At 39.2% G+C, this 23,310-nt stretch overlaps 3 protein-coding genes across 5 annotated transcripts in view; 2 read left to right on the forward strand and 1 right to left on the reverse strand.

Moving 5' to 3' along the window:
- Positions 1 to 4,311, forward strand: part of CDKL1 (cyclin dependent kinase like 1) — a 57,249-nt gene extending 52,938 nt beyond the window's left edge. For both annotated transcript variants that reach the window (XM_018054368.1, XM_018054370.1), the window contains exons 9-10: positions 259 to 414; positions 2,092 to 4,311. In XM_018054368.1, coding sequence (XP_017909857.1) covers positions 259 to 414; positions 2,092 to 2,199 — 264 coding nt within the window. In that variant the 3' untranslated portion in view covers positions 2,200 to 4,311. The remainder of the gene's footprint in view (positions 1 to 258; positions 415 to 2,091) is intronic.
- On the reverse strand, positions 4,242 to 15,023 carry ATP5S (ATP synthase, H+ transporting, mitochondrial Fo complex subunit s (factor B)). Its single transcript, XM_005685634.3, has 5 exons — positions 14,926 to 15,023; positions 9,012 to 9,123; positions 7,915 to 8,123; positions 7,175 to 7,346; positions 4,242 to 5,391 (listed from the first exon to the last, which is right to left on the reverse strand). The coding sequence occupies exons 2-5, from the start codon at positions 9,116 to 9,118 to the stop codon at positions 5,277 to 5,279; spliced, it is 603 nt and encodes a 200-aa protein (XP_005685691.1). The 5' UTR covers positions 9,119 to 9,123; positions 14,926 to 15,023; the 3' UTR covers positions 4,242 to 5,276.
- Positions 15,072 to 23,310, forward strand: part of L2HGDH (L-2-hydroxyglutarate dehydrogenase) — a 51,318-nt gene continuing 43,079 nt past the window's right edge. For both annotated transcript variants that reach the window (XM_018054366.1, XM_018054367.1), the window contains exons 1-3: positions 15,072 to 15,300; positions 20,530 to 20,645; positions 21,657 to 21,808. In XM_018054366.1, the coding sequence (XP_017909855.1) occupies positions 15,161 to 15,300; positions 20,530 to 20,645; positions 21,657 to 21,808 (408 nt within the window). In that variant the 5' untranslated portion in view covers positions 15,072 to 15,160. The remainder of the gene's footprint in view (positions 15,301 to 20,529; positions 20,646 to 21,656; positions 21,809 to 23,310) is intronic.

Genomic DNA, 23,310 nt, shown 5'->3' on the forward strand with positions numbered 1-23,310 from the left:
GCACCGAATGCCTCAAGAACAGAACAAGGTGAAGAAAATGATTTGTTACTATTCCTAGAAACCATTCATTCATTCATTATGTGGTTACCCCCCAGGAATGGTTGTGGAAGGAATGAAAGTCATGATTGGTGTGTTTTTCTTACTTTTTCCTCCTTTTGGCCCCAACTGAAGAGTTCAATATTTCAAAGAAGAAAAAATGATATTAATAAGTTTATGCAGTTTTAGAGAGTAAGAAGAGGGGATTTTCTGTTCCTTTAGGGCTGTCTCCACATGAATCCTGCCGAGAGACTGACGTGTGAGCAGCTGTTGCAGCATTCGTATTTTGACAGTATCAGAGAAATAGGGGATTCGGCAAAAGAGCATGAGAAACCAACAAGGAAGACGCTACGACGAAGCCGAAAGCACTTGCCGGGGGTAAAGCTGGGGCACTGCTTTACAGAAGCGTGCGGGGTTGCAATATCAGATGAGTTCATCTGGTGTAGAGAGCCTGAATCTATACTTGAGGTGTCCATTGTGGCTTGCAGTTCCAGCATCCTGTTATTCTTGTGTGAGGACACACAGCTCACAAGATCTACCGGCCAGGGTCCCAGAGACACTTACCTGTTAAGGGCCCTTCTTCCTGAATCCTAAAGATGACCCTGCCTAGTGGCTCCCTGCTGCCACCCAGGGGCCAGGGCTTTTGCTGTGCAGGAGCACAGGTCCCAGACAAAGACAAGGGTGTGAATTCCGCTGAGCATGCTTTTTGTGCTTTGGAAAATGAAATTAAATTTACCTCAGGCAGCTCTCTGTCATCATGTTTACCTTCAGTACTGATTGACATTCCAGCTTTATCTGAAAATGGAACTGTTTTCCTCCTTGACCCGTTAATCATTAGAGTTGGCTACGGTAAATGTGGTGATGATTGCTTTCAGTGAGAACAGCAGAACAGTATGTTTAACCAGAGCACAGCATCCAGGCTGCACACTGGGAGCCCGTGAAGATTTGTGATTGCTGTAAAGTGGGAAGAGTGGCCTTGCATTAAGTGTCTTGTCATAAACCAAGAGCTGTACTGATTTAGAATGGATTGTAGTTGGAACCACAGTTAGGATGAGCTGGCTGCTCCTGATTGCTTCTTTCATCTGCTCAGGTGCCCCTTAAGCTTTAAATTATCTTGCCTTAGTCTTTCCCCTTGCAGCTTCCACTGCTGAGTGGTATCTGGGTGGTGTTTGTGAGATTTGGAGGAGAGAAGAGGGTGGATGGTCCATTAGGAACAGGTACAACATGAAACTCAGTGCCCTTAAATAGACCAGAGTTAGGAAGTTAAGAATGCTTTTCATACTAAGCAGATAGACTTTCCCCTCAGTTACCCCTTACCTTACTGTTTCTTTGTGTTCAGGAGTAAAGGGTCTTGATAGAAATATTTTTACATGAAAGAATAGGGGAACCTCACTAATTTGTATATCACTTGTAGGTTTGATTTAAAAGTCCTGAAAAGTATTCATTTTTCAGATACCTAAGTCCATATAGTACCATAAAAAATGTGTTCCCTTGCTTTCATTTGACATTGAAGATGAATTCAGACATTTTCTGGCAGCATTAAAGGAGCAGTTTTGCCTTTTTAAGTAAGGTAGTAGATGGCCAAATCATCTGAGTGTTTCAGACATCAGTTTTCTTTCCTGTAAGACAAGGTATTGGCTTAGATGATCCCTAAGGTCCCAGCAAGCTCTTAACTCCTGTGAATATATGCTTTTTTTTCCAATACTATTAACATGTAGATTTCCCCTTCCTTTTCATATCCTCTAAATTTCCTTTAGTGTACATGTTTTGTACATTATACAAAGTACATGTTTTGCTTTATTATAAACAATAAATCTTGAAAAGGAAAAGCAGAGACCAGATTTATAGGAGGCAGTGAGCTCCCTGTCCATCAATTCCTCCATCTTGATTGGAGCCCCTGAGCTCCAGATGTAAACATTCTGTTCTCTCTCAGATCCCGGATTCTATGCAGAAGAGTATTTCTGTGCTGAAAAAATTATTTACCTTTTTTTGAATGTGTTATGGATAATGAAAAAAGTGCGTGGCATTGACCATAATTCTGTTTTGTATTTTCAGTTGCAGTGCCTACCTCAGCTGACCAGCAGCAGCATCCTTCCAGCTCTGGATAACAAGAAATATTGCTGTAACACCAAGAAACTTAACTACCATTTTCCAAACATTTAAAGAGCTTGGAGATTGATGATAAAAAAAAAAGAGTTGATCATCAATTTGAATAAAACACACATTTGGTTGAAAACAATCACAACATTGGAAAAAGCCTCAGGAGAAAATTTAAGTAACTAAGTGGGGGAGGCCACATGGCAAGATGTGAAGGAAAATTCCAGAGGCAGTCTTCCATGCATGACGATGCTGTCCAGAACAGAAAGGAACAACTTCTTTGGATTTTCACTTGTACTTTTATTGTATCTAAGTAGCTGAGCTGATGGACAGAATATAAACTGTATCTACTGTACTCACTTATACCTCTGGCAAAATAGAGATGCAAAAGAAAAAAGATTTATGCTATAATCGTACCAGAGAGAACAGGTGAAAATGGATTACAGAATGCCCATATATTTTTTTGGATCTCTGTTGCTTTGAGTCCTGTCTCCTGCTTCTTCAGATTTTCTCATCATATTTAAGGAGGGTTTTAGTTTCTTAAAAGCAAAATGTTTAAAATCCCATTTCCTGCTTGCTCTAGTTCTTGATTTTTATATATGGAAACTTCTTGAATATTTGAGTCATTCAAAATATTTAAAATCATATGGATTATCATAAAAGGACTGTAATTTATCTGCTTATATATTTAATAATGTGTTTATAGACACTTCTTACATATACTTCGGTCTACCTTTAGTAAAGGATGCATCTTAGTCATTCTTGCAGGCAAGATGGGTTGACTATAATCTGTCTACATTTGTTCACCCAGTTACCCTTGCAAACAATGGCATGAAGCTTGGCAGTTGACCAAGGGGTAGAACAAGATCTACAGGCTTTGCAGGAACTGAGCCTGCCAGCCTGAAAGTAATTAGTACTCCGTTCTCTCCAGTTCTGCCTCAGACTTGGAGACCGAGCAACAGGCAGGACTATATACAGTGATCTGGGTTTTGGAAGAAACTGCTTATAAACTTTCACTTGGGTCATAAGAGACATTATGTTTTAAGCTGATGTTTCCCTGAAGTATCTTTTTCCACTCTATGTATATATGTGTTGTATATATATGTATACTGCACACACATATATGTGTGTATATATACCAACCTAACAGTTTAACAATGACAATAATAGGCCAAAGTGATATTATTGACAATTGCTAGCTTTGTACAGTGGTACTTAAAATGATGACATATAATTAGCTTTGATTTGGCCTATTGCTTCTATTCAAAAAGCTTTTTCGTCTTTGTCCCCTGGACATAAGGGCAATATGAAGCTGATGTCTGTTTCTTATTGCTCAGCCCCATTTTTCACTGATGTGCTGCTGTTTCCTAGCAGTTCTCGCCATGGTTTTTGAAGATGTATTTTACTATCTACTGTATCTTCAAAACATTTCTTTTGCACTTCAATTTACTGCTATATTAATTTTCTTCATGACAGCATTTGACTGTTTTTACGTACTACACAGTGATCTACCAAATTCTGGCATCTGTTCAATAATTTTGACTACCCCAGCCAGTTTAATGATAGCCTGAGGCTTCCTGATGTATGTAGCTTCTTGCATAAAGTTGACAGTGGGCTAAATAACCAGTCACAATATAATCTAATTCTTGTTACATAGACTTTGATTCAAATGACAAAGAAGAACATCCAACTTCTGCAATAGTGTAAATTTTGTATTTTCTTTTTCCCTTACCCCTAACAATGCACTTGACGAGGCAGATGCCTGTAACTGCCTAATTTACCCAGTATTTTTAAAGAATCCCATTCAGAACAGAAAAGTATCTCCAGACTAACTTGTGGGCAGTCAGTTGCTTCATCACATAGTAGTCAAATAAACCTGAGACAGAAGTGGTCATTTTTTTCTGACTTCTATAAAATGTATGCTTATACTTAACCATATCCGTGATCCTTTCTTCATCACAGAATCACCACTGTTTCACATGAGACAAACATTTCCTGATTTTTAAAATGACAGTGGCAATTAGTAAATAGTATATCATTTATGGCATGTGCTATTTACATAATCCAGTTTCTAAACACAACTAAAATTCATTTTTCTACTATAAGAGTGCATCACAGAAAGTGTTTATTTTAAAACTATCTCCAGTCACGGTTATATCCAACCGAATAATGTTCAAACCAAACATACAGACATCCTCAAACAAGTTGGCATATAACTAACAATAATAAAATCAGATCTTTATTTTTACCTCTTTGAAATGGCCCTGATTCTATCTATTTATGATATTCATTATTACTGTGTTCTAGACATAAAGTGAATTTTGTGCTCATACTCATGGGAAATACTATCCAACATATATGAGGGAATACAAATTAGTTTCTAATTGACATGTTAAATTTTTCCTCTTTAAGCAGTTTTTAAATTTAAGCAAAAATAGGTAAAGCTGTGCTGGTCTTCATTATTGTTTCCTCTGGTTTATTGGAATAAGCAAAGTTATTTAAATCCAGCCAAGTATTTATGTCTAGTTTTAATAAAACACCAGATTAAGCCTACAGACTAGACAAATTAGCCAGAAACTGTTTATTCAGAGAAAGGATGTATGTTACAAAGAGCACAGATATGCAGGATCATGAGAAATGCATGCAAATCCTGGGAAGCAATGGGAATGCTCCAGCAACCTCTGATGACTTTGCATAATTGACTCCATCAATGAATCTGAAATTTAGCTTTCAGTTTTTCATAATTGTACATTTATAGGAATATGCTTCAATAACTTTAAAATGAAGCAAGTTACTGTTAAAAAATAAACACCTGTATTGTACATTTAAATCATTTTAAAGAACTTAAGTATCTATATCGAGATATTTATATAGATACCATTATAAAATAAAGAATATATTAAAATTAAAAGGGTATCTGATTTGCACTTAATATGATTTAGTGTACATAAATTCTTACTTCCAACTTAGTAACTTTAGTGAATCACATCTGAATGTTTATTTTCTACATGATGGACTCTGCTAAAATGTCATGATATAACATCCTTATAGTTCTGCTGATAACTATATAATATTTGTTGCTGTTAAGGATCAATTTAAAATGACACTCTACACTGAATAAAGATACTTGTTGAAATATTATTTTACTTCAAGTCTAATTTTAGCTCCAGAGAAGGCAGTGATGTCTTAAAGGCTTGAACAATTTTTTCTTTTTCTTTTACTCCAGGAAGATCACTTAGAAACAAATACTTGAGGTTCCTGTAAAAAAAGAGAAAATTTTAAAAGTTAATATAATTTGACCTTTACTCTTATAGCATTAAAAATAAACTTGTTTTATTGGCTTTTTAAGAAATTACACACAGTGTGTGTTCATATCATCCTACACATTCAAAATGACTTTTAGAACAGTAATCTTAGAGTACTACTTTAAATGAGATTCATGCTAGGAACTAATCTAGACTTTGGAAAGTTTAGTTGTTCTGGTTATGTCAATAATTCTGCTGAGTTTTTCCAAATATGTATATTATGGCATAGAACTCCTTTGTATGTTAAGTATAAAATATGACATCAGTTGTAGTTATGATTTTTTGAATCTGACACTAAAAGTAAAAACAAAGCAAATATAAACAAGTGGAACTACATCAAGTTGAAAGGCTTCTGCACAGCCAAGAAAACCATCAACAAAATGAAAAGGCAACCTACTGAACAGGAGAAAATACCTGCAAGTCATATATCTAATAAGGGGCTAATATCCAAAATGTATAAGCTCATACAACTCAACAGCAAAAAACCTGAATGATGCAATTTTTAAAATGGGCAAATATCTGAATAGACATTTTTCCAAAGAGGGCATACAGATGGAGAACAGGTACAGGAAGAGATACTCTACATCATTATCAGGGAAATACAAACCAGAACCACAATGAGATAGCACCCTACATTTGTTAGAATGGCTGTTATCAAAAAGACTAGAAATAAGTGTTGGCGAGGACGTAGAGGAAAGGGAGTCTTTGTGCATGGTTGATGGGACTGTAAATTGGGGCAGTCATATGAAAAACAGCATAAAGATTCCTCAAAAAATTAAAAAAGAACTACCAAATGATTCAATAATTCTTTGTTTCAGTATTTATCTGAAGAAAACAAAAACACTAACTCAACAAGACATCTGCACACCTGTGTTCAGTGCAGCATTATTTACAAGAGTCACTCTACAGAAACAACCTAAAAGTCCACTGATGGATCAGTGGATAGAGAAAATACAGTATATGCATATATGTAGTATTGAGCCATAAAAAAATAAAATTCAACATTGGTGACAAACTGATGGACCTCGAGGGTATTATGCTAAGTGAGGTCAGTCAGACAGAAAAAGACAAATACTGTATGATCTCCTATATGTGGAAGCTAAAAATAAATAAGCAAGCTCACAGATACACAAAACAGATTGGTGGTTATTGCCAAGCCAGGGTGAGAAGCAGGAAAAATGGGTGAACTGTGCTATGTTTCTGCTTTTATTTTAAATGAGATTGAATTTTAAAAATATTAATCTTAACCTAGAAAGGAAAAGAAACTGGGGAAGTTCTTAAAACAACTCAAGTTTCTATTACGAGATGAAGCCACAAAGCCTGAACTAATGTAAGAGACAAACAATCTGGTACTTTTGGTTCTAATGTTTAAGATTTCTCAAACTTCCTGTGATGCTGAGGTTATTGGCAGAACATGGGGGGAAAATACTTTAAAAGATGAGGAGGAAGTATAATTGCTGATGTTTACTGAGGGCACCAACAACTGTAATAGGCATCATGCTAGGTGCTTTATGTAATTGATTTTTAAAAAAAGATGCTTCCTAAAAAATGCAGTACAACTATAATATATTAAAGTTGATAACTTCAATTGTTTTAAAGTATTGTGGCTGAAAGTTAAACCATTTTTTAAAATTCTGTTTTTCAGAATTAAAAAAAGATACCATCTCTCAACTGTTTTAAATTCTGATTCTTCACCTTAACATGATCAAGTTTCCATTTTGACACTGACCACCTACCTGAAATGATGCAAAGCAATGATACCTTTGTCTGTGACATTCCCACATGAAATTATTTCCATTTCCAACATGCTTTTTTGTAAATTTTCAAGTTGGCTAAGTCTCTCCAAACAACCATCCTCAATATAGTGACACTTGCATAGTCTTATTTTTTCAACATACTGTAGGCCTTCTGGAAGGGAAAAAAGTACGGTTTAAGAACCTGCTTTACCGTTAAGATGATCAGCTGTCCTAGTTTGCCCAGGACTGTTCTGGTGTCAGGACTGAAAGTCCTAAGTCCTAGGAAACCTCTTAATCCCAGGAAAACTGGAACAATTAGTCACCCTATTAACCACACAAAGTATTCACTACATGGATTGTGCTGACAGACAGGGCCATTCTACAGTCAGATGCCCATGCACTGAGGAATGAAATGCCCACACAAGCAGAGGCTGTGTGGATATAATTATTTCTATATTAGTCAGGGTTACTCAATGACAGAAGTTTGACAAAGATAGTTTAACAAACAAGACCTTAAATATTAAGTCGATAAACCACAGCTTAGTGTGGAGAGAAAGGAGAGGAGGGTACTTGTAACCTCTATGTAACTTAAGAATAAATATCATACACAAGAAGATACAAGCCGGATTGGACTGAAAAGGGTGAGAAGGACACCCGTATGACTATAAGAGTGAGTCAACTGCAACCAAAGGTCATTGCAAACCACCTGCATTTCCCATAACAAACGCTAGAGGACTTACCCATGTGATCAAACCCGATGCTCATGATGCAGGAATCGGTGGCGTCAATTGCCTGAATCTTGTATTTGTCCAGAGGGCCTGTCGGGAGATGGTTGTAGTCCTTCTGCCACCTCTCCTGGCCGTGGTAGCGCACCATGGCCCCACAGCGCAGCAGCCACTCTGACGCTGCCCTGTCAGGACCCACGTCCCTGATACGGTCATGATCCACTCTGGGGGGACGAGAAGAAAAGCAGGAAGCTTTTACTATCGTCACTAGCTTCTCAGCCATGTTCACCAACATAAATACAGAATAGCAACTACTTTTCACTTCATGTGATGAGGAGGGAGATAAATCCATGAAAAGAAAACATTCAATGGTAGCTCTACTTGCTACTATTTTTGCTTCTGTTTTCAAGTGAACACTGTCAAAGCATTTTTTAAAAAAAATCTGAGTTTATCAGGCAGACATGGGTGTTTATTGACTCGTATGCAGCATAGTAGCTTGACTCCAGGAGATATTCAGTAACTACGTATTGAACGAATGACAACACTTGGTTATAATTTTCATTAATGATAAAAGATTTAAAAAGGGAATAATTTTGAACATTTGTTCAAATTAATGTCCGTAAGTGATCTTTATTAATTTTTACACATGCCTTTTTCTCTAGTTAGTGGTATTAATGCTGTATTAAGCAATGAGGAGGTTAGTTTTGCCAGTTTCAAAATAAGCATGCCACCAAATAACATTTTTAAAACTTGAATTCACTTGATAGTATTCAAAAGGTTAACTACATTGCTTAAGTCACAGAATAAAATATTCTAACATTACTGAGCTTTTCTGATTATAAAAATAATAAAAGATCATTTAAAAAAGCTTGAAAGGCACTGAAAGAATGAATAAAAAGAATCACTGAAGTCCTGCAACCCAGTCAGGCACAGTTAATATTCTATAACCTATCTTTTTTTGGTCTTTATTTAATTTCTTTTAAGAAAATTAGGATCATACTGCATACACAACACAAATAACATCTGAAATATAAGAAAACCAAATTAGCCACTGGGAACTCATCGAGCTGAAACAATCCCCATGTTTCTTCACTTTAGTAAGGGTAACTTACTTATTAAACACTGCATTCAACCAGCCCCAGAAGTATCGGGAGTCACGTGACCATGGGAGTTTCTTTAAGCCACAGAGCTGCTGGGAAATTTTTCCAAACAGCATCATTTGCCCTAGACACATAAAATAGCATTCATATTAGATCATCAGTTGGCAATCAGAACCCATACATACAGTAATTTACTTCACAACTTCAGACTCAATGCTCTTGTGATGATAAAGCTGGCTCATTTACCCCTCAGTAATTATTGAGCAAGTTACTGCTGTTTGTTTTTTTGGTTTCTTTTGCTGCAAAGGAGAGGCAGAATTGGATGGTCTCTATGGTTCCTCCCAGCCTTGACATTAAGTTATACTTGTTCGATCTTCAACTGGAGTCCGCCCACAGTGGCGCCACCTGGTGTCCATTCAAGTAGTGCATTTACAGATTTACCGAAACCAGTTCCAGTCCCAATCCACATTTCCAGTATCAAAATGACAAACTAAAATCATCCAAGAAGCAATGTATCAAGGTTAAGCCATTTACATCCAGAAAAGGAGAGGAATCATGGAAATAGATCTTTCTATGAAAAGATTGTAAGTTGCATCCCCAGAACAGTGCAAACCAAGAACTATGCCAGGGCAGCTGGGAAAGACTAGACAAGCAACTTAACCTCTCTGACCCTTGGTTTTCTCATTTATAAAATGAGATGATTGGCTCGGATGATTTCCAGCTGTAAAAATCCATAACCCTGAGTTGAGAAAGTGATTTCGAAACTGGGTCTCAACCTGAGGTAAAGTGCCAGGAGGGGGGAGGACACAGACAAACGACACATTGTCTTTGAGGAGCTGACAACTTAATGCAGGGTAGAGTGAGCTAAAACAGGTCACCACGTGGTTAAAATAAATGACGGAGCCTGAAAAATACCTCAAAAGAGTAAAGACAAGGATTTCAACAAAGATGCCAAGCAAAGGTAGGTCAGGTGACGAGCTGTGGTGGGAACGTTTAAGGCTTGTTGTAGTTCAGCTGGCTTAGAACATGGGGGTCATGAGGAGACCGACAATATACAGTCCCAATGGGAAGGGTCTCCTGTGTGGCTTCTGCAGGTAGCTAGGAGTCACTGAGCTTTCAGCACAGAGCGCTGGCATGGTCAGAACTGTGCTTCAGGAAGATTACTCAGACAGCAGCAGCAAGAATGAGGGCCACTCAAAGACGAGGAGACTGAAGCCCCGATATTAAGTAACTCACCGACACCCTAAAACCCTGGAAGAAGGCGGGGTATTAACAAATGCCTGTGTTTAAAGGGACTTGCCCAGTGTTTCATGGCTAATTGTTAGCAGTGCAGTGCTGAAACCTGAACCTAGCTTTCACTCTTATTAGTCAAGGGCTCTTTCCTCAGTCCTTGAATGGTTCTAGAACTCAAGAAAAAGAAGAGGACTAGAAAGAGTCCTGAGAGGGAACCACATTAGAGCTGAGGAAATGCCCGAGGATGTTGAGGCTGTAAACAATGAGAGCTGAGGTCTGAGGACAGTACCCTGGAGTCATCCATTACCTTCTTCCCTGCTTTTCCGCCATTACTCTGCCTTCATTACTACAAATGTGTCTCCACGCTATAAATACTTCCTCCCACATTCTCACATCTTCACTGCTTTTGATTAAATCTCTCACTACCCGTGCCCACTTCAGCAACTTCTTTGGCTGCCAACCATATTTACAGATTGGGTCTTTCCAGGTTCATCTCAGGCTGTTCCCTCCTAGTTCCCTCCTAGAGTCCTCCCTGCCCCACCTAGAATCCTTTGGAAATCTTTCCCAACCTCAAGACTTTATTCAAATACCATCTCCATCCATCTATTCATTCATGCAATAAAGATTTAAAGTATGCAGAGCAAAAGGAAGAGCAAAAATCACACATTCATTTCAATTATTCCCAACACCAGGCACAGCACCATCCCCTAATGCAAGTTCAATAAATATTTGGAATTAACAATCTTCAATGGCTGACAAATTTTCATGCAGAAACAAAGAAACTGTCATTAAGCAGAAAAATCAGAGAACTATGAAAACTGAAGTCACTTGATTCATTTTGGTCAACTGTATATTTCAGCTTAAGAGAAAGACCAAATTTACTTCAGCTTATGATGTCTAGAAATACTGGATATTATATTCAAAATAATTTAAACATGAAAATTGTTTTTATTTTTCAGTAAACCTAAAAAAAAAATAACCGGTAGGTTTTTGCATTCTCAACTGTAATTTTGTTAATTAATTGATACTGGGAATTTCAAATGAATTCCAGCAGCTACCTCTAAGAATGCTTTCTAGAGGGAAGAGGAGACCTCTGGTGGTGAGTTGGTGAATTTAACTTTAATAAATTAAAAGAAGGGCTTCCGGGAAGACCCAGCAGATAAGGAATCTAACTGCAATGCAGGAGGCACAGGAGACTCGGGTTTGATTCCTAGATTGGGAAAATCCCCTGGAGAAGGAAATGGCAACCCATTTTAGCACTCTTGCCTGGAAAATTCGATGGACAGAAGAACCTGGCAGGCCACAGTCCATGGGGTCGCAGTCAGACACAACTGAGTGACTAGGCACACAAATTAAAAGAAACCACTCAAATTTAAGTTAAAAAATAAACATTACTAAGTTAATGCTGTGATAAATGACTCAGGAATTCAAATTATTTTAAAAATTCTTCTTACTATCATAACATGGCTTGGAGCCATTAAGTTTTTAACAGATGTTTCCAAAAGTTGATAGGAAGTTTGTGACTTAGAGAAGGCCAGAGCTCTAATGTGTGCCTCAAAATAGGAGGTGGAGAGTTCTCCAATTTGCATAAAAACAAGTTTCTTTTAAAAAGTGCAGGTTCTCTTTTTATATATTAAACATAATTACTTAGGTGGTCTACTCAAAATGATGGCTAATTTAGGGGTCAAAAAGACTAAACTAGCCAACCTGTTCTTGAGGGCAGTGAAAGTGTGGAGAGAAGGGTGAGGTAGTATCAGAATTGGGGAGTTTCCCCCCCAGATTATAACCCCACTTCACTGGAATCGTCCATTACTGATGCCAGTTCTTATTCCCAATGTATCTAGAGTCTAGTGAAATAGAGTGACAGAGCACTTCCTTAGGAATTAGAAGCAAAGGTCCCCAAAGTCACCCTAGGCCAGTATCACTTGACACTCACTGAACTAACTTCTTATGGGTTCTGACCTAGATGGAAGGTGAACATGAATTCTTAGCTTCAGGAGGGTGTGGTGGCCAGAAAACAAATGTCTTTAGCCAAAGACATTACAGGGTCAATGAATGTAAGGTGAGCTCTTGATTTGAGATAATCGAGAGGAAACAAATTAATGTACAGTCAAGACTAGGCGAGAAGCTAAGCAGAGAAAATTTTATAAAAAGTACATGTGTATTTTGAGTTCTTTCACTTTGCTAAACTAGGAAGTACAGGCTCAAAATCACAGAAGAGTAAAACAGTTACTACTATGGACTGACTCATGAAAGCCTGACCACAGACCCTAGATTGTATAATTCTATACTCAACCTAGTAATAAATCAACTACAATCCTGTGCAATGATTAAAATAAAAAACAGTGATAGTACCAAAAGCTGGTGACACTGAAGAGGAACTCGATCACTCAACATTGCTGGTGGGAATGTAAAATGGTACAGCCACTTTGGAAAGGAGTTTGGCACTTACAAAGCTAAACATGTGCTTATCAGATGACCCAGCAATTGGACTCTTGGGCATTTATCCCAGAGAAACAAAAACAGGCTCACACAAAAAGCTGTACACTAAGTTTCATAGCAGCTTTATTCGAAATAGTCAAAAAACTAGAAGTAACTCAGTTATCCTCCAAAGGGTGAATGGTTAGGCATGTTGTGGTACATTTATACCATGAAATACTTCTCGGCAATAAGACAGAATGAACTATCAATACATGCAACAATTTGGATGGCTCTCATGGGATAATGCTAAGTGAAAAAGTCAATTCCAAAAAGTTACATACTATATAATTTTGTTTATGTAACATTCTTGACATGTCAAAATTTTAGAAAGTGAGAACAGAATGGGTAAGAGGGTGCCTTGCTGTAGGGATCTTGGTGGTGATGGATCTGTGCTGTAGCTTGCCTGTGATGGATACAACATTCTACACATGGGGAGGTCCCTGGCAGTCCAGTGGTTGGGACACTCTCACTGCCAGGGGTCAGAGTTCCATCCAGAGTCAGAGAACTAAGATTCCACAAGCCCCATTGCATGACCAAAAATAATAATAATAATAATAAGAATCTATACAGGTGTGATAAAATCTGTACAGGACTAAACACAAACACAAATGCAAAACAGGCTATCCGAATAAGATCCATGGGCTGTTCCTGGTTATGCTGTTGTATCAAACTTTTACAAGATGTTACTATTTGAGAAGACTGTGTAAAGGGTACACAGGATCTCTACTGTTTCTTACAACTGCATGGAAATCTACAATTAACTCAAAATTCAAATTAAGAAATTTTCTAATAAAAAATTAAAAACTAAAAAATGAATATCTTATTTTTCGTTTGTGATGAACAAGGAGGCAACATTCCACATTATTTTCACAAATAAAGAAAATATGCATAACTATCCAGGTGATAAAAACCATATAAACATAATAAAAACCATCATTTTATTGAGCACTTTACTGTGCTAAACATCTGATGAGCCTTATCTTGCTCATAGGACAAAAGTCCTATGAGGGGGACCCTACATCACTGATAGTTCACACAGGAGGGGCTGAGGGAAAGGGGTGACTCCACTTTCCCAAGCTATGTGACTAGTAACTGGAGCCAAATTCAGACAGGCAAGTAAGTTCTTCCAGCAATAAAGTCAGTGACCACGGAATGATCAGTGGTGTCTGGCTCTTTGCCACCCCATGGACTGCAGGTCGCCAGGCTCCTCTGTCCACAGAGTTTTCCAGGCAAAAATCCTGGAGTGGGTTGCCATTTCCTACTCCAGGGGATCTTCCGGACCCAGGGACTGAACCTGCGCCTCCTGCATTGGCACTGGAAGTATATTCTTTACCACTGCTCCATCTGCTAAGTCCAAATACTGTAATAAAGTTACATCGTTCTATTTTTGTTTTGCTCAGCTGTCCTGACCCTAAAAATTAACAAAACAAAACAAAACAAAACCTTCCATCAAACACTGACAACAGGTGTTAGTTAGGCACAGAACTAGAGGATCACGAAATCTGACACAGGTCTTTCAGAGACTACACAGCCTGCTTCCCTCATCTTATAGCTAAACAGGGGTGAAGTGATATGCACAGGTGAATCATTGTTTCCAGGCCTGCAAAGCATATTTAAAACCACATGTCAGGCCAGTATTTAAAAAAAAAAAAAAGGAAACAGATCGCTAAATGACGGCAGAGACCGAGCCGTCTGTTTCGTTTATGCGCTCAATATTTACAAGACCAATAATGAATGACATGTCAGGAGCCACATATATGGATGGCCAGAAAACAGCAGACTATCAGGCGTCGCCATGACGGAGCCTCCGTCTGGAGAAGGTTGGGGCTGGACTGTGCCCTTTAGTGAGCACTCCGCTCTGTAGGAGACTCATTGGAGACAGAGGTTCTCCGCAAGGAGCCGCTAGGGACGTGGGGCGGGGCTAGGAAGAGGCGAGATTGAGAGGGCGGAGCCACGAGGGACGCAGGGAGGGGTCGAGGGGGCGGGGCCTAGCTGGAGGAAAGGAGGGCCTCTGGGCCTGCCCTAACGAGAATTTTCACCATCATCATCCCCAGACTTTGTCCTGCGGCGCCAACTCCGCTGGGCTGTGCAGGTCGAGGACGCCTGACTCGGCGGGCCAGATTTTCAGTTAGCCCAGAGATGGGAGAAGGGAAAGGGGAGAGGGTGACCACCACTAGTCCCGCCCCTCTCGGGGCCTAGCTCCTCTACTCACAGCGTCAAAAGGAAGGAGCAAGCTGGCGTCCCCAGCGTCTACGGCGGCGCAGGCCTGCCCTTCGCCCTCCGCCGCGCGCGTCCATTGGCCACTGGCGGCTGCGCCCACGTGGGGCGAAGGTGCTCCCTTCATTGGCCTCTGCTTGGGGGGCGGGGCTAGAGGGCGCTGGGACGCGGGCATTGTAGGTCTCGAGGGCTGGCTTCTAGAGCTTGAGGCAGGGAAAGGGGCCCAGGCGATGGTACCCGCGCTGCGTTACTTGGGCAGTGTCTGCGGACGGGCCCGCGGGATTTTCCCCGGGGGCTTCTCCGCGGCGCGCACACCCGAGTCGGGGAAATCCCGGCTGTTGTGCCAGGGTGGCCGCAGAGCCAGCACCAGGTGAGTACCCGCTGGCCCGCCCCCCGCGGTCTGCGCTGCCTCTCTTGGAGGTGCCTAGTGCTGGACCTCTGCCTCTGCTCTTCTTCGCTGTCCTCGGCGAGAGAGAAGGTCGAGATCCTGTGAAGCCCGGGCTCCAGCCTCAGATCCCAGTAGCTACCTGCCTGGATCACTCGTAGGCTTGTGGGCGAGAGGAGAAGAATAAGAAAGGCAGTGTCGAGTAGAGGTCAAGAACAGTCCTGGCTTTGAATACAACTCCACCGCTTCCCATTCAACCCTGGGCGGGTTACTTAAGCTCCTTTAAGGCTCAGTTGTGAATCGGAACCTAGTCTCTCGCGCAAGTGGTCGTTTTGAGGATTAAAAGGACCTCACACACTGTAAGCAATTAAACGTGCTGTTTGTTCGCTGGCCTTCCTGATGTTACTTGGAACATCTGAAACCGGTCTTAAATCATTCCGTTCCCTGGCACACACACGGCCGCATAGAGTTGCCCGTATGAGAAGCAGCTCAGCTGCTAATCAAACCCTGCAGAATTCAGCGTCCTGTGATTTGAAATGTGGAGATCACGTATGAAGTTACTGTTTTTTGCCTGCTCTCTGTATGGGGAGCGGTTTATGCGAAGGTTTCAAAGCTGTAAAGCTCTTGGCTCTTTTTCGGGAACTAGCATGGGGGCAACATGAGTGTGAGTGGAGCTTGGCGGAACAGAGGATGGTGTGGAAAGACACCGGAGAGCGGTTACATCACAGCAGAGGTTTTGCTTTAACTGCACGTGGAATTTTATTCAAAGGGCGCTGGGAGACTTTTAAAGACGTGATTAAATGTTGATGTTTCAAAAGTTGATTCTGGCTGCTGTGTATTAGTGGGTTGGAGGGGAATTAGTGTGGAATAGGATTTGTGATTCATCGTGTTCTTTTGGGAACCTTTTCTTAAGGGAAGAAAAGTAAGGTTAGTGAAGGTTTTGTTTATACATTTTTAATTTTGAAATGATTAAAGATCCATAGGAAGTCCCCCTTCCCAAAGAAAACCCACAAAAACCCAGACCAGAGAGCTCTCATGGACCCTTTTTCACCCAATTTGCTCCAACATCTTACCTAACTGTAATAACACTGTCAAAACAAGGAAAAGGATATTAGCACAATCCATAGACCTTGTTCAGATTTTCATCAGTTTCACATGCACTCATTTTTTTTAAAATTGCATCACTACTTACAGACTTTATTCTATATAACATTTAGTATCTTAAAAGATTATTTTGAAAATTGAAATTATATTAGGTAGATAGATTTGGAGGAGAATTGCTTCTTTATTGTTTTGAGTTTTCCCATCCATGAACTTGGCATATCTTTTCATTTATGCATACTCATTTGTTATTTAGGAGCTTCCCAGGCTCAGTAGAAGAATCCACTTGTCAGTGCAGGAGTGGGAGGAAACACAGGTTTGATCCCTGGGTCCAGAAGATCCCCTGGAGGAGGAAATGGCGCCCCACTCCAGTATTCTTGCCAGGATAATACCATGGACAGAGGAGTATACTCCATGGGATGGCAAAGAGTTGGACACGACTGAGCATGCACACACACATGCCTTTGTTATTTAATAGAGTTTAAAATTTTTCTCTGTGAAGTTCATTGTTTCTTAGGTTAATTCTTAGATTCCCTTATTGTTTTGTTGCTATGATAAATAGTATCTTATATTCTTTCAGCTGGATTTTACTTGTATAGAATATGCTTTTTTTTTTTTTTATGCTGTTTTGTATTTCTTATCCAGTATTGGGGATTTGCCTGGTGGCTCAGATGGTAAAGCCTCTGCCTGCAATGCAGGAGACCTGGGTTCAGTCCCTGGGTTGGGAAGATCCCCTGGAGAAGGAAGTGGCAACCCTCTCCAATATTATTGCCTGGGAAATTCCACAGACAGAGGAGCCTGGTGGGCTACAGTCCAAGGTGTCACTAAGAGTTGGACATGATTTGGAAACTAACACTTTATCACTTTAGGGCTTTCCCAAGTGGCTCAGTGGTAAAGAATCTACTTGCCAAGTAGGAGACACGAGTTCAATCCCTGAATTGGAAAGATCCCTTGGAGAAGGAAATGGCAACCCACTCTAGCATCCTCGCCTGGAAAATCCCATGGACAGAGGATCCAGTCCATGGGGTCACAAAAGAGACAGACATGACTTAGCGACTAAACACCACCAACATCCAGTTTTGGAACCTGAGTCATAGGTACTTCATAAAATGAGTTAGGTAGTTATTCAGCTTTTTAAATTTTTCTGGAACATCTTCGATGATAGAGATTATCCATTCCTTGAAATTTTGGTAAAATTTACACACGTGTGTGTGTGTGTGTGTGTATGTAGGTGGAAAACTTTTGATGACTAATTTATAGCAATTGATTCCAAACTTCTATTTCTTCTTGTCTCAGTAATTTTGCTTGAGTCCCTCACCCCATTTCATCTACCTTATCAAACTTATTAGCACATAGATCTTCATAATGTTCTTTGATTAGGTTTAAGATCATTGTCATGTCTTTACATGTTTTTCCTTATTTTATTTATTTGTGTCATCTCACTTTTTTCCTCATTACTATTGCCAGAGATTTGTCTACTTTATAAATCTTTTCAAATAAAGGATTTTTCTTCTTTGTTATATTTTGTTATATATATGTTTGTTTTATATATATCTGTATATATTATTTTTCCTTATTGTATTTAACTTCTTGAGTTGATAACTCATTAAATTTTGGTACAGTAGTATTTTTAGGAGTGTCTCTTGCATGTTAAAGTTCCTGTAGCTTTTTTTATCTAAGAATATCTTTATTGAATCCTCATATTTAAATGATACAGTTTAACTCTAGGTTAGAAATCCTTTTTTTCTTCTTGAAACTACTACTTCATTGACTTTTTTTGTTGTTGTTGTTGTTTTTGTTTTGTTTTTGTTTTTGTTTTTTTTTGGCTTCTTTTGTTTGTCTGTTTGCTTTCTGTCTTTTGCCTACAACATGCAGCATGTGGGACTTTATTTCCTGGGCCTGGGGTGGAACCCTCACCCTCTGTGTTGGCAGTTAACTACTGGACCACCAAGGAAGTGGCTCTACTGACTTATGGATGTCATTGTCACAATTTAGAAATCTGATGTCAAGTGAATTCATATTCATATTTTTTCTTATATTGGAGCATAGTTGATTAACAATGTTGTGTTAGTTTCAGGTATACAGCAAAGTGAAGCAGTTACATACATACATGTATCTGTTCTTTTTCTAATTCTTTTTCCATTATCTTATTACAGAATATTGAGCAGAGTTCCCTGTAGGTCCTCGCTGGTTATCAATTTTAAATATTGCAGTGTGTACCTGTCAATCCCAAACTCCCAATCTATCTATCCCTCCCCCCACCCATCTTACCCCCTGGGTACCATTAGTTCATTCTCTAAGTCTGTCTTTCTGTTTTGTAAATAAGTTCATTTGTATCATTTTTTTAGATTGCCCAATTAAGCAATGTATGATATTTGTCTTTATCTGACTTATTTCTCTTAGTTTGATAATCATCAGGTTCATCCATGTTGCTGAAAATGGCGTTATTTCTTTTTAATGACTGAGTAATATTCCATTGTATATATGCACCGCACCTTTGTCCATTCATTTGTTGATGGACATTTCAGTTGCTTCATGACTTGCTATTGTAAACAGCTCTTCAGTGAACACTGGGGTGCATGTATTCTTTTGAACAATGTTTTTCTCCAGATATATGCCAAAGAGTGCAGTTGCTAAGACATGTAGTAAGCACATGTTTAGTTTTTTAAGAAAGGGCCATACTCTTTTTTCCAGAGTGGTTGTACTATTTTACATTCCTACCAGTAATGTGTGAGTTGATCCAGTTCTTCTCATCTTCATCAGCATTTGGTATTATCACTTTTTTTATAAAAGTCATTCTGATAGGGGTGTAGTGATATCTCATTGTAGTCTTAGTTTGCATTTCCTTAATGACTAAAGGTATATTTTCATGTACTTATTTGCCATGTTTATATCTATCTTCTTTGATGAAATGTTTGTTCATATTTTTTGCCCATTCTCTAAATGACTTGTTTATTTCAAGAATTGAGTCCTTGGTCATATATATGGTTTGCAAGTGTTTTCTCCCAATTTGTTCATCATCTTATCCCCTTAACAGAGTCTTTTGCAGAGCAAAAACTTTTAATTTTGATGAAGTCCAGTTTATCAATTTTTTCCTTTATGGGTCATGCTTTTGATGTGAACTGTTCAAGTAGCCCTAGATACCAAAGATTTTCTCCTGTGTTTTCTTCTTAAAGTTTAATTGTGAATATTTGCAGATATTTAAAAACTGAATTTTTTGGTTAGAATAATAGCATTGTGTGTGTGTTTTAAAGAGCTCTTTTAGAAATAACATATTGGATATTTACAGATGATGTTTAGAATTTAGATCGAAATAATATAATGCAAGAGGGAGTGAAAAAAAATAAGTGGGGTGAAAAAGTGAAATTGGCCATGTTCCTATAAAACCTAGATTTGTTGATCAATGCTAATGGTAATTTTTTAAGCTTCTCACTGTTGAGTTAGACTATACATACCCTTTCTAATTTTTTAAATGATTGTGTAATCAGAGTTATCGTGACTAAAATTGGTTCTGAGCCCATTTCTGGATGACTTATTTCCTTAAGGTTTGATTTTCTCACTGTTTCCTTCTAAGCAAAATAAAATAATTTTGACTTTTTGCACACTAAGGTGTTAAAGACTTAATGTTAACTTATCCTCAAAAATACTGCCCTTGAGGGACTTCCTGGTGGTGCAGTGGTTAAGACTCCATGCTTCCAATGCAGGGTATGTGGGTTAGGTCCCTAGTTGTGGAACTAAGATCCCACATGCCATGCAATGTGGCCAACCCCCCACCTGCAAAAACCCAGAAACAAACAAAAAAAAGCACAAGAGCATACTGCACTTGAATTTTTGACAGTTAGTAGGGGAAAGTGTGATACTTAACCAAGTAACCACTGATGGAGCCAGCTTATGCAGAGTATAATGGAGACATAGAGGAGCTTGGGCAACTAGCCATTCTGCCTGCTGGCTGTAGCCGATTAACTTTTAAAGCCAAATATCACAAAGCCCAGTAAACATTTGATTTTAATGATTATTAATTAATAGTTTAATTGTTCATTGATGATGAAAATGCAAAGTTTGATAAAATCTACTGTAAACATGTGTTACTTTAAAGATGGCTTTCTTTTAAAGCTCATTTGATATAGTCATTATTGGTGGCGGAATTGTGGGGCTTGCCTCTGCCAGAGCACTCATCCTGCGACATCCAGCACTTTCCATTGGTGTTCTGGAGAAGGAGAAAGATTTAGGTATGTATGTTATGTTGCTTAACCCGAACACCTTTGAGCAAACTCTGGGAGATGGTGAAGGACAGGGAAGCCTGATGTACTGCAGTCCATGGGATTGCAAAGAATAGGACATGACTGGGCAACTGAACAACAACAATAAACCTGAACACCTGCTTATGTTGTCAGTTCTGCATCTTTCAATCTACGTGTCAATGCTAGTGTCCCAGTCTGGATTCTTCAAAAAGCAGAGCCTGGGACTAGAGCTTGGATACTGGATATTGGATATGGGCTTCCCTTGTGACTCAGCTGGTAAAGAATCTGCCTGCAATGCAGGAGACCTGGGTTCAGTCCCTGGGTTGGGAAGATCCCCTGGAGAAGGGAAAGGATACCTACGCCAGTATTCTGGCCTGGAGAATTCCATGGACTGTATTAATCCATGGGGTTGCAGAGTCAGACATGACTGAGTGACTTTAAAAAAAAAAAAAGGTGATTTATTTGTGAGGTTATCCAAGGAAGCAGGAGTCAGTAGGTGGGGAGAGTAAACAGGGAAGGAGGGAAAATCTTGTGAAGGTGTGTTATCCAGGTTGAAGCTGTGAGCTTGATTCCACCGAGACCTCTGAGGAACTGCCTAATGTTTCCCAGGATTGTGCTCATGTGCCCTTCAACTTCTGTCCCTTTGTTTGAGGATTGTCCCTAGGGATGTTGAGTCCCTCTGCCCCCAAAGATTAGAGAACACCCTGGGGCAAAAGGCAGAGAGCCATATTGGGCCCTTGAAGTGGATTGCTGGTGGTGAGGGTGGGTTTGTACCCCAAAGTCATAGCTGACGTCAGAGATGAACTGGAGGGACCTGGCACAGATACTGTGGTTGGCTGCTGGGGAAGCTACCAGTGCTCCAACTGGAAGAACAGGCCCAGGCAGAGTTTTAAATAGTGGTCTCTAATAGCTTTAACTCTGACTGTATTCCCCTACTTCTTGGGTTTTGAATGAGTCCTGTATGTGCTTTCTCTTAAATGTATTTCTCTTGTTCCATAGCTGTTCATCAGACTGGACATAACAGTGGTGTCATACATAGTGGGATTTATTATAAACCTGAATCTCTGAAAGCTAAATTATGTGTGCAAGGTGCAGCCCTCATCTACGAGTACTGTAACCAAAAGGGAATTTCCTACAAGCAATGTGGCAAGGTATGGCATTTTACTAGGGCCTTGACTTATTTATAAATAGTATTTTCTTAGTAATCTTAAATGTTGATCTAAAAAATAACTGGCTTTTCTTTCTTTGTATCTTTCTTTGCAAAATCTAGATGTTTCATATAAATGGGATCATGCAAAATGTTGTCTTTTGTGATTGGCTTCTATCACTTAGAGTAGTGTTTTCAAAGTTCATTCATCTTGCCGCATGAATCAGTACCTCATCCCTCTTTGTATTCCATTGGGTCGATACATCACATTTTGTTTACCCATTTATCAGCTGATAGACATTTGGGTTGTTTCCACTTTTGGGCTACTGTGAATAATGCTGCTATGGACATTCATGTACAAGTTTTTGTGTGGACCTATGTTTTCCTTTCTGTCAGGTATATACCTAGGAGTAGAGTTGCTGGGTCATACAGAAACTATATGTTTAACGTTTTGAAGAAGTGCCAAACTGTTTTCCAAAGTGCTGTACTATTTTATATCCCCATCAGCAATTGGTGAGGATTCCAGTATCTTTATATCCTCATGAACACCAGTTATTGTCTGCTTTATTTTAGCCATCCTAGAGGATGTGAAATGCTGTATCACTGTGGGTTTTTTATAATTAAGCTTAGTAATTAATAATGCTTAATTAAGTCACTTCAGTCGTGTCCGACTCTGTGCGACCCCATAGATGGCAGCCCACCAGGCTCCCCAGTCCCTGGGATTCTCCAGTCAAGAACACTGGAGTGGGTTGCCATTTCCTTCTCCAATGCATGAAAGTGAAAAGTCAAAGTGAAGTCACTCAGTCGTGTCCGACTCTTCGCGACCCCATGGACTGCAGCTCACCAGGCTCCTCCGTCCATGGGATTTTCCAGGGAAGAGTACTGGAGTGGGGTGCCATTGCCTTCTCCGAGTTAATAATGTTAAGCATCTTTCATGTACTTACTGGCCATTCATTTATTTTCTTTCGAGAGATACCTATTCAGATCTTTTGCCCATTTTAAAATTGAGTTATTTGTCTTTTTACTGTTGAGTTGTGTTATTTATATATTCTGAATATAGCCCCTTATCAGTTATATGTTATTTACTAAAATATTAAAATATTTTTATTTTTAAAATAAAATAATAGTAATGATGATATTTAAAATATTGCTAAATATTTTCTCCCATTCTGTAGATTTTCTTTTTACTTTCTTGATGGTATCCTTTGAAGCAGAGAAACTTGATTTTGATGAAGTGTAGTTTATCTTTTTTTTTCTTTTGTTGCTTGTACCTTTCATGTCATATCTAAGAAATCATTGCCAAACCTTAGATCATGAAAATTTGCTCCTGATCTTCTTCTAATATCAAAGCCTTAATTCTGATGGTTAGATCTTTAGTCCCTTTTCCTCCCCAGATGAGTCGATTTAATTCTGAGTGGTATAGAATTGGAGCTAGAGCAGACTGAGGAACAGACTTTGGCAGGATTCTAGGCTGGGCTTACTCTGACTGCACAGCTAAGGTAGAAA

This window comes from Capra hircus, chromosome 10, assembly GCF_001704415.2.
Source record: "Capra hircus breed San Clemente chromosome 10, ASM170441v1, whole genome shotgun sequence".
In the NCBI taxonomy this organism is placed as follows: domain Eukaryota; kingdom Metazoa; phylum Chordata; class Mammalia; order Artiodactyla; family Bovidae; genus Capra; species Capra hircus.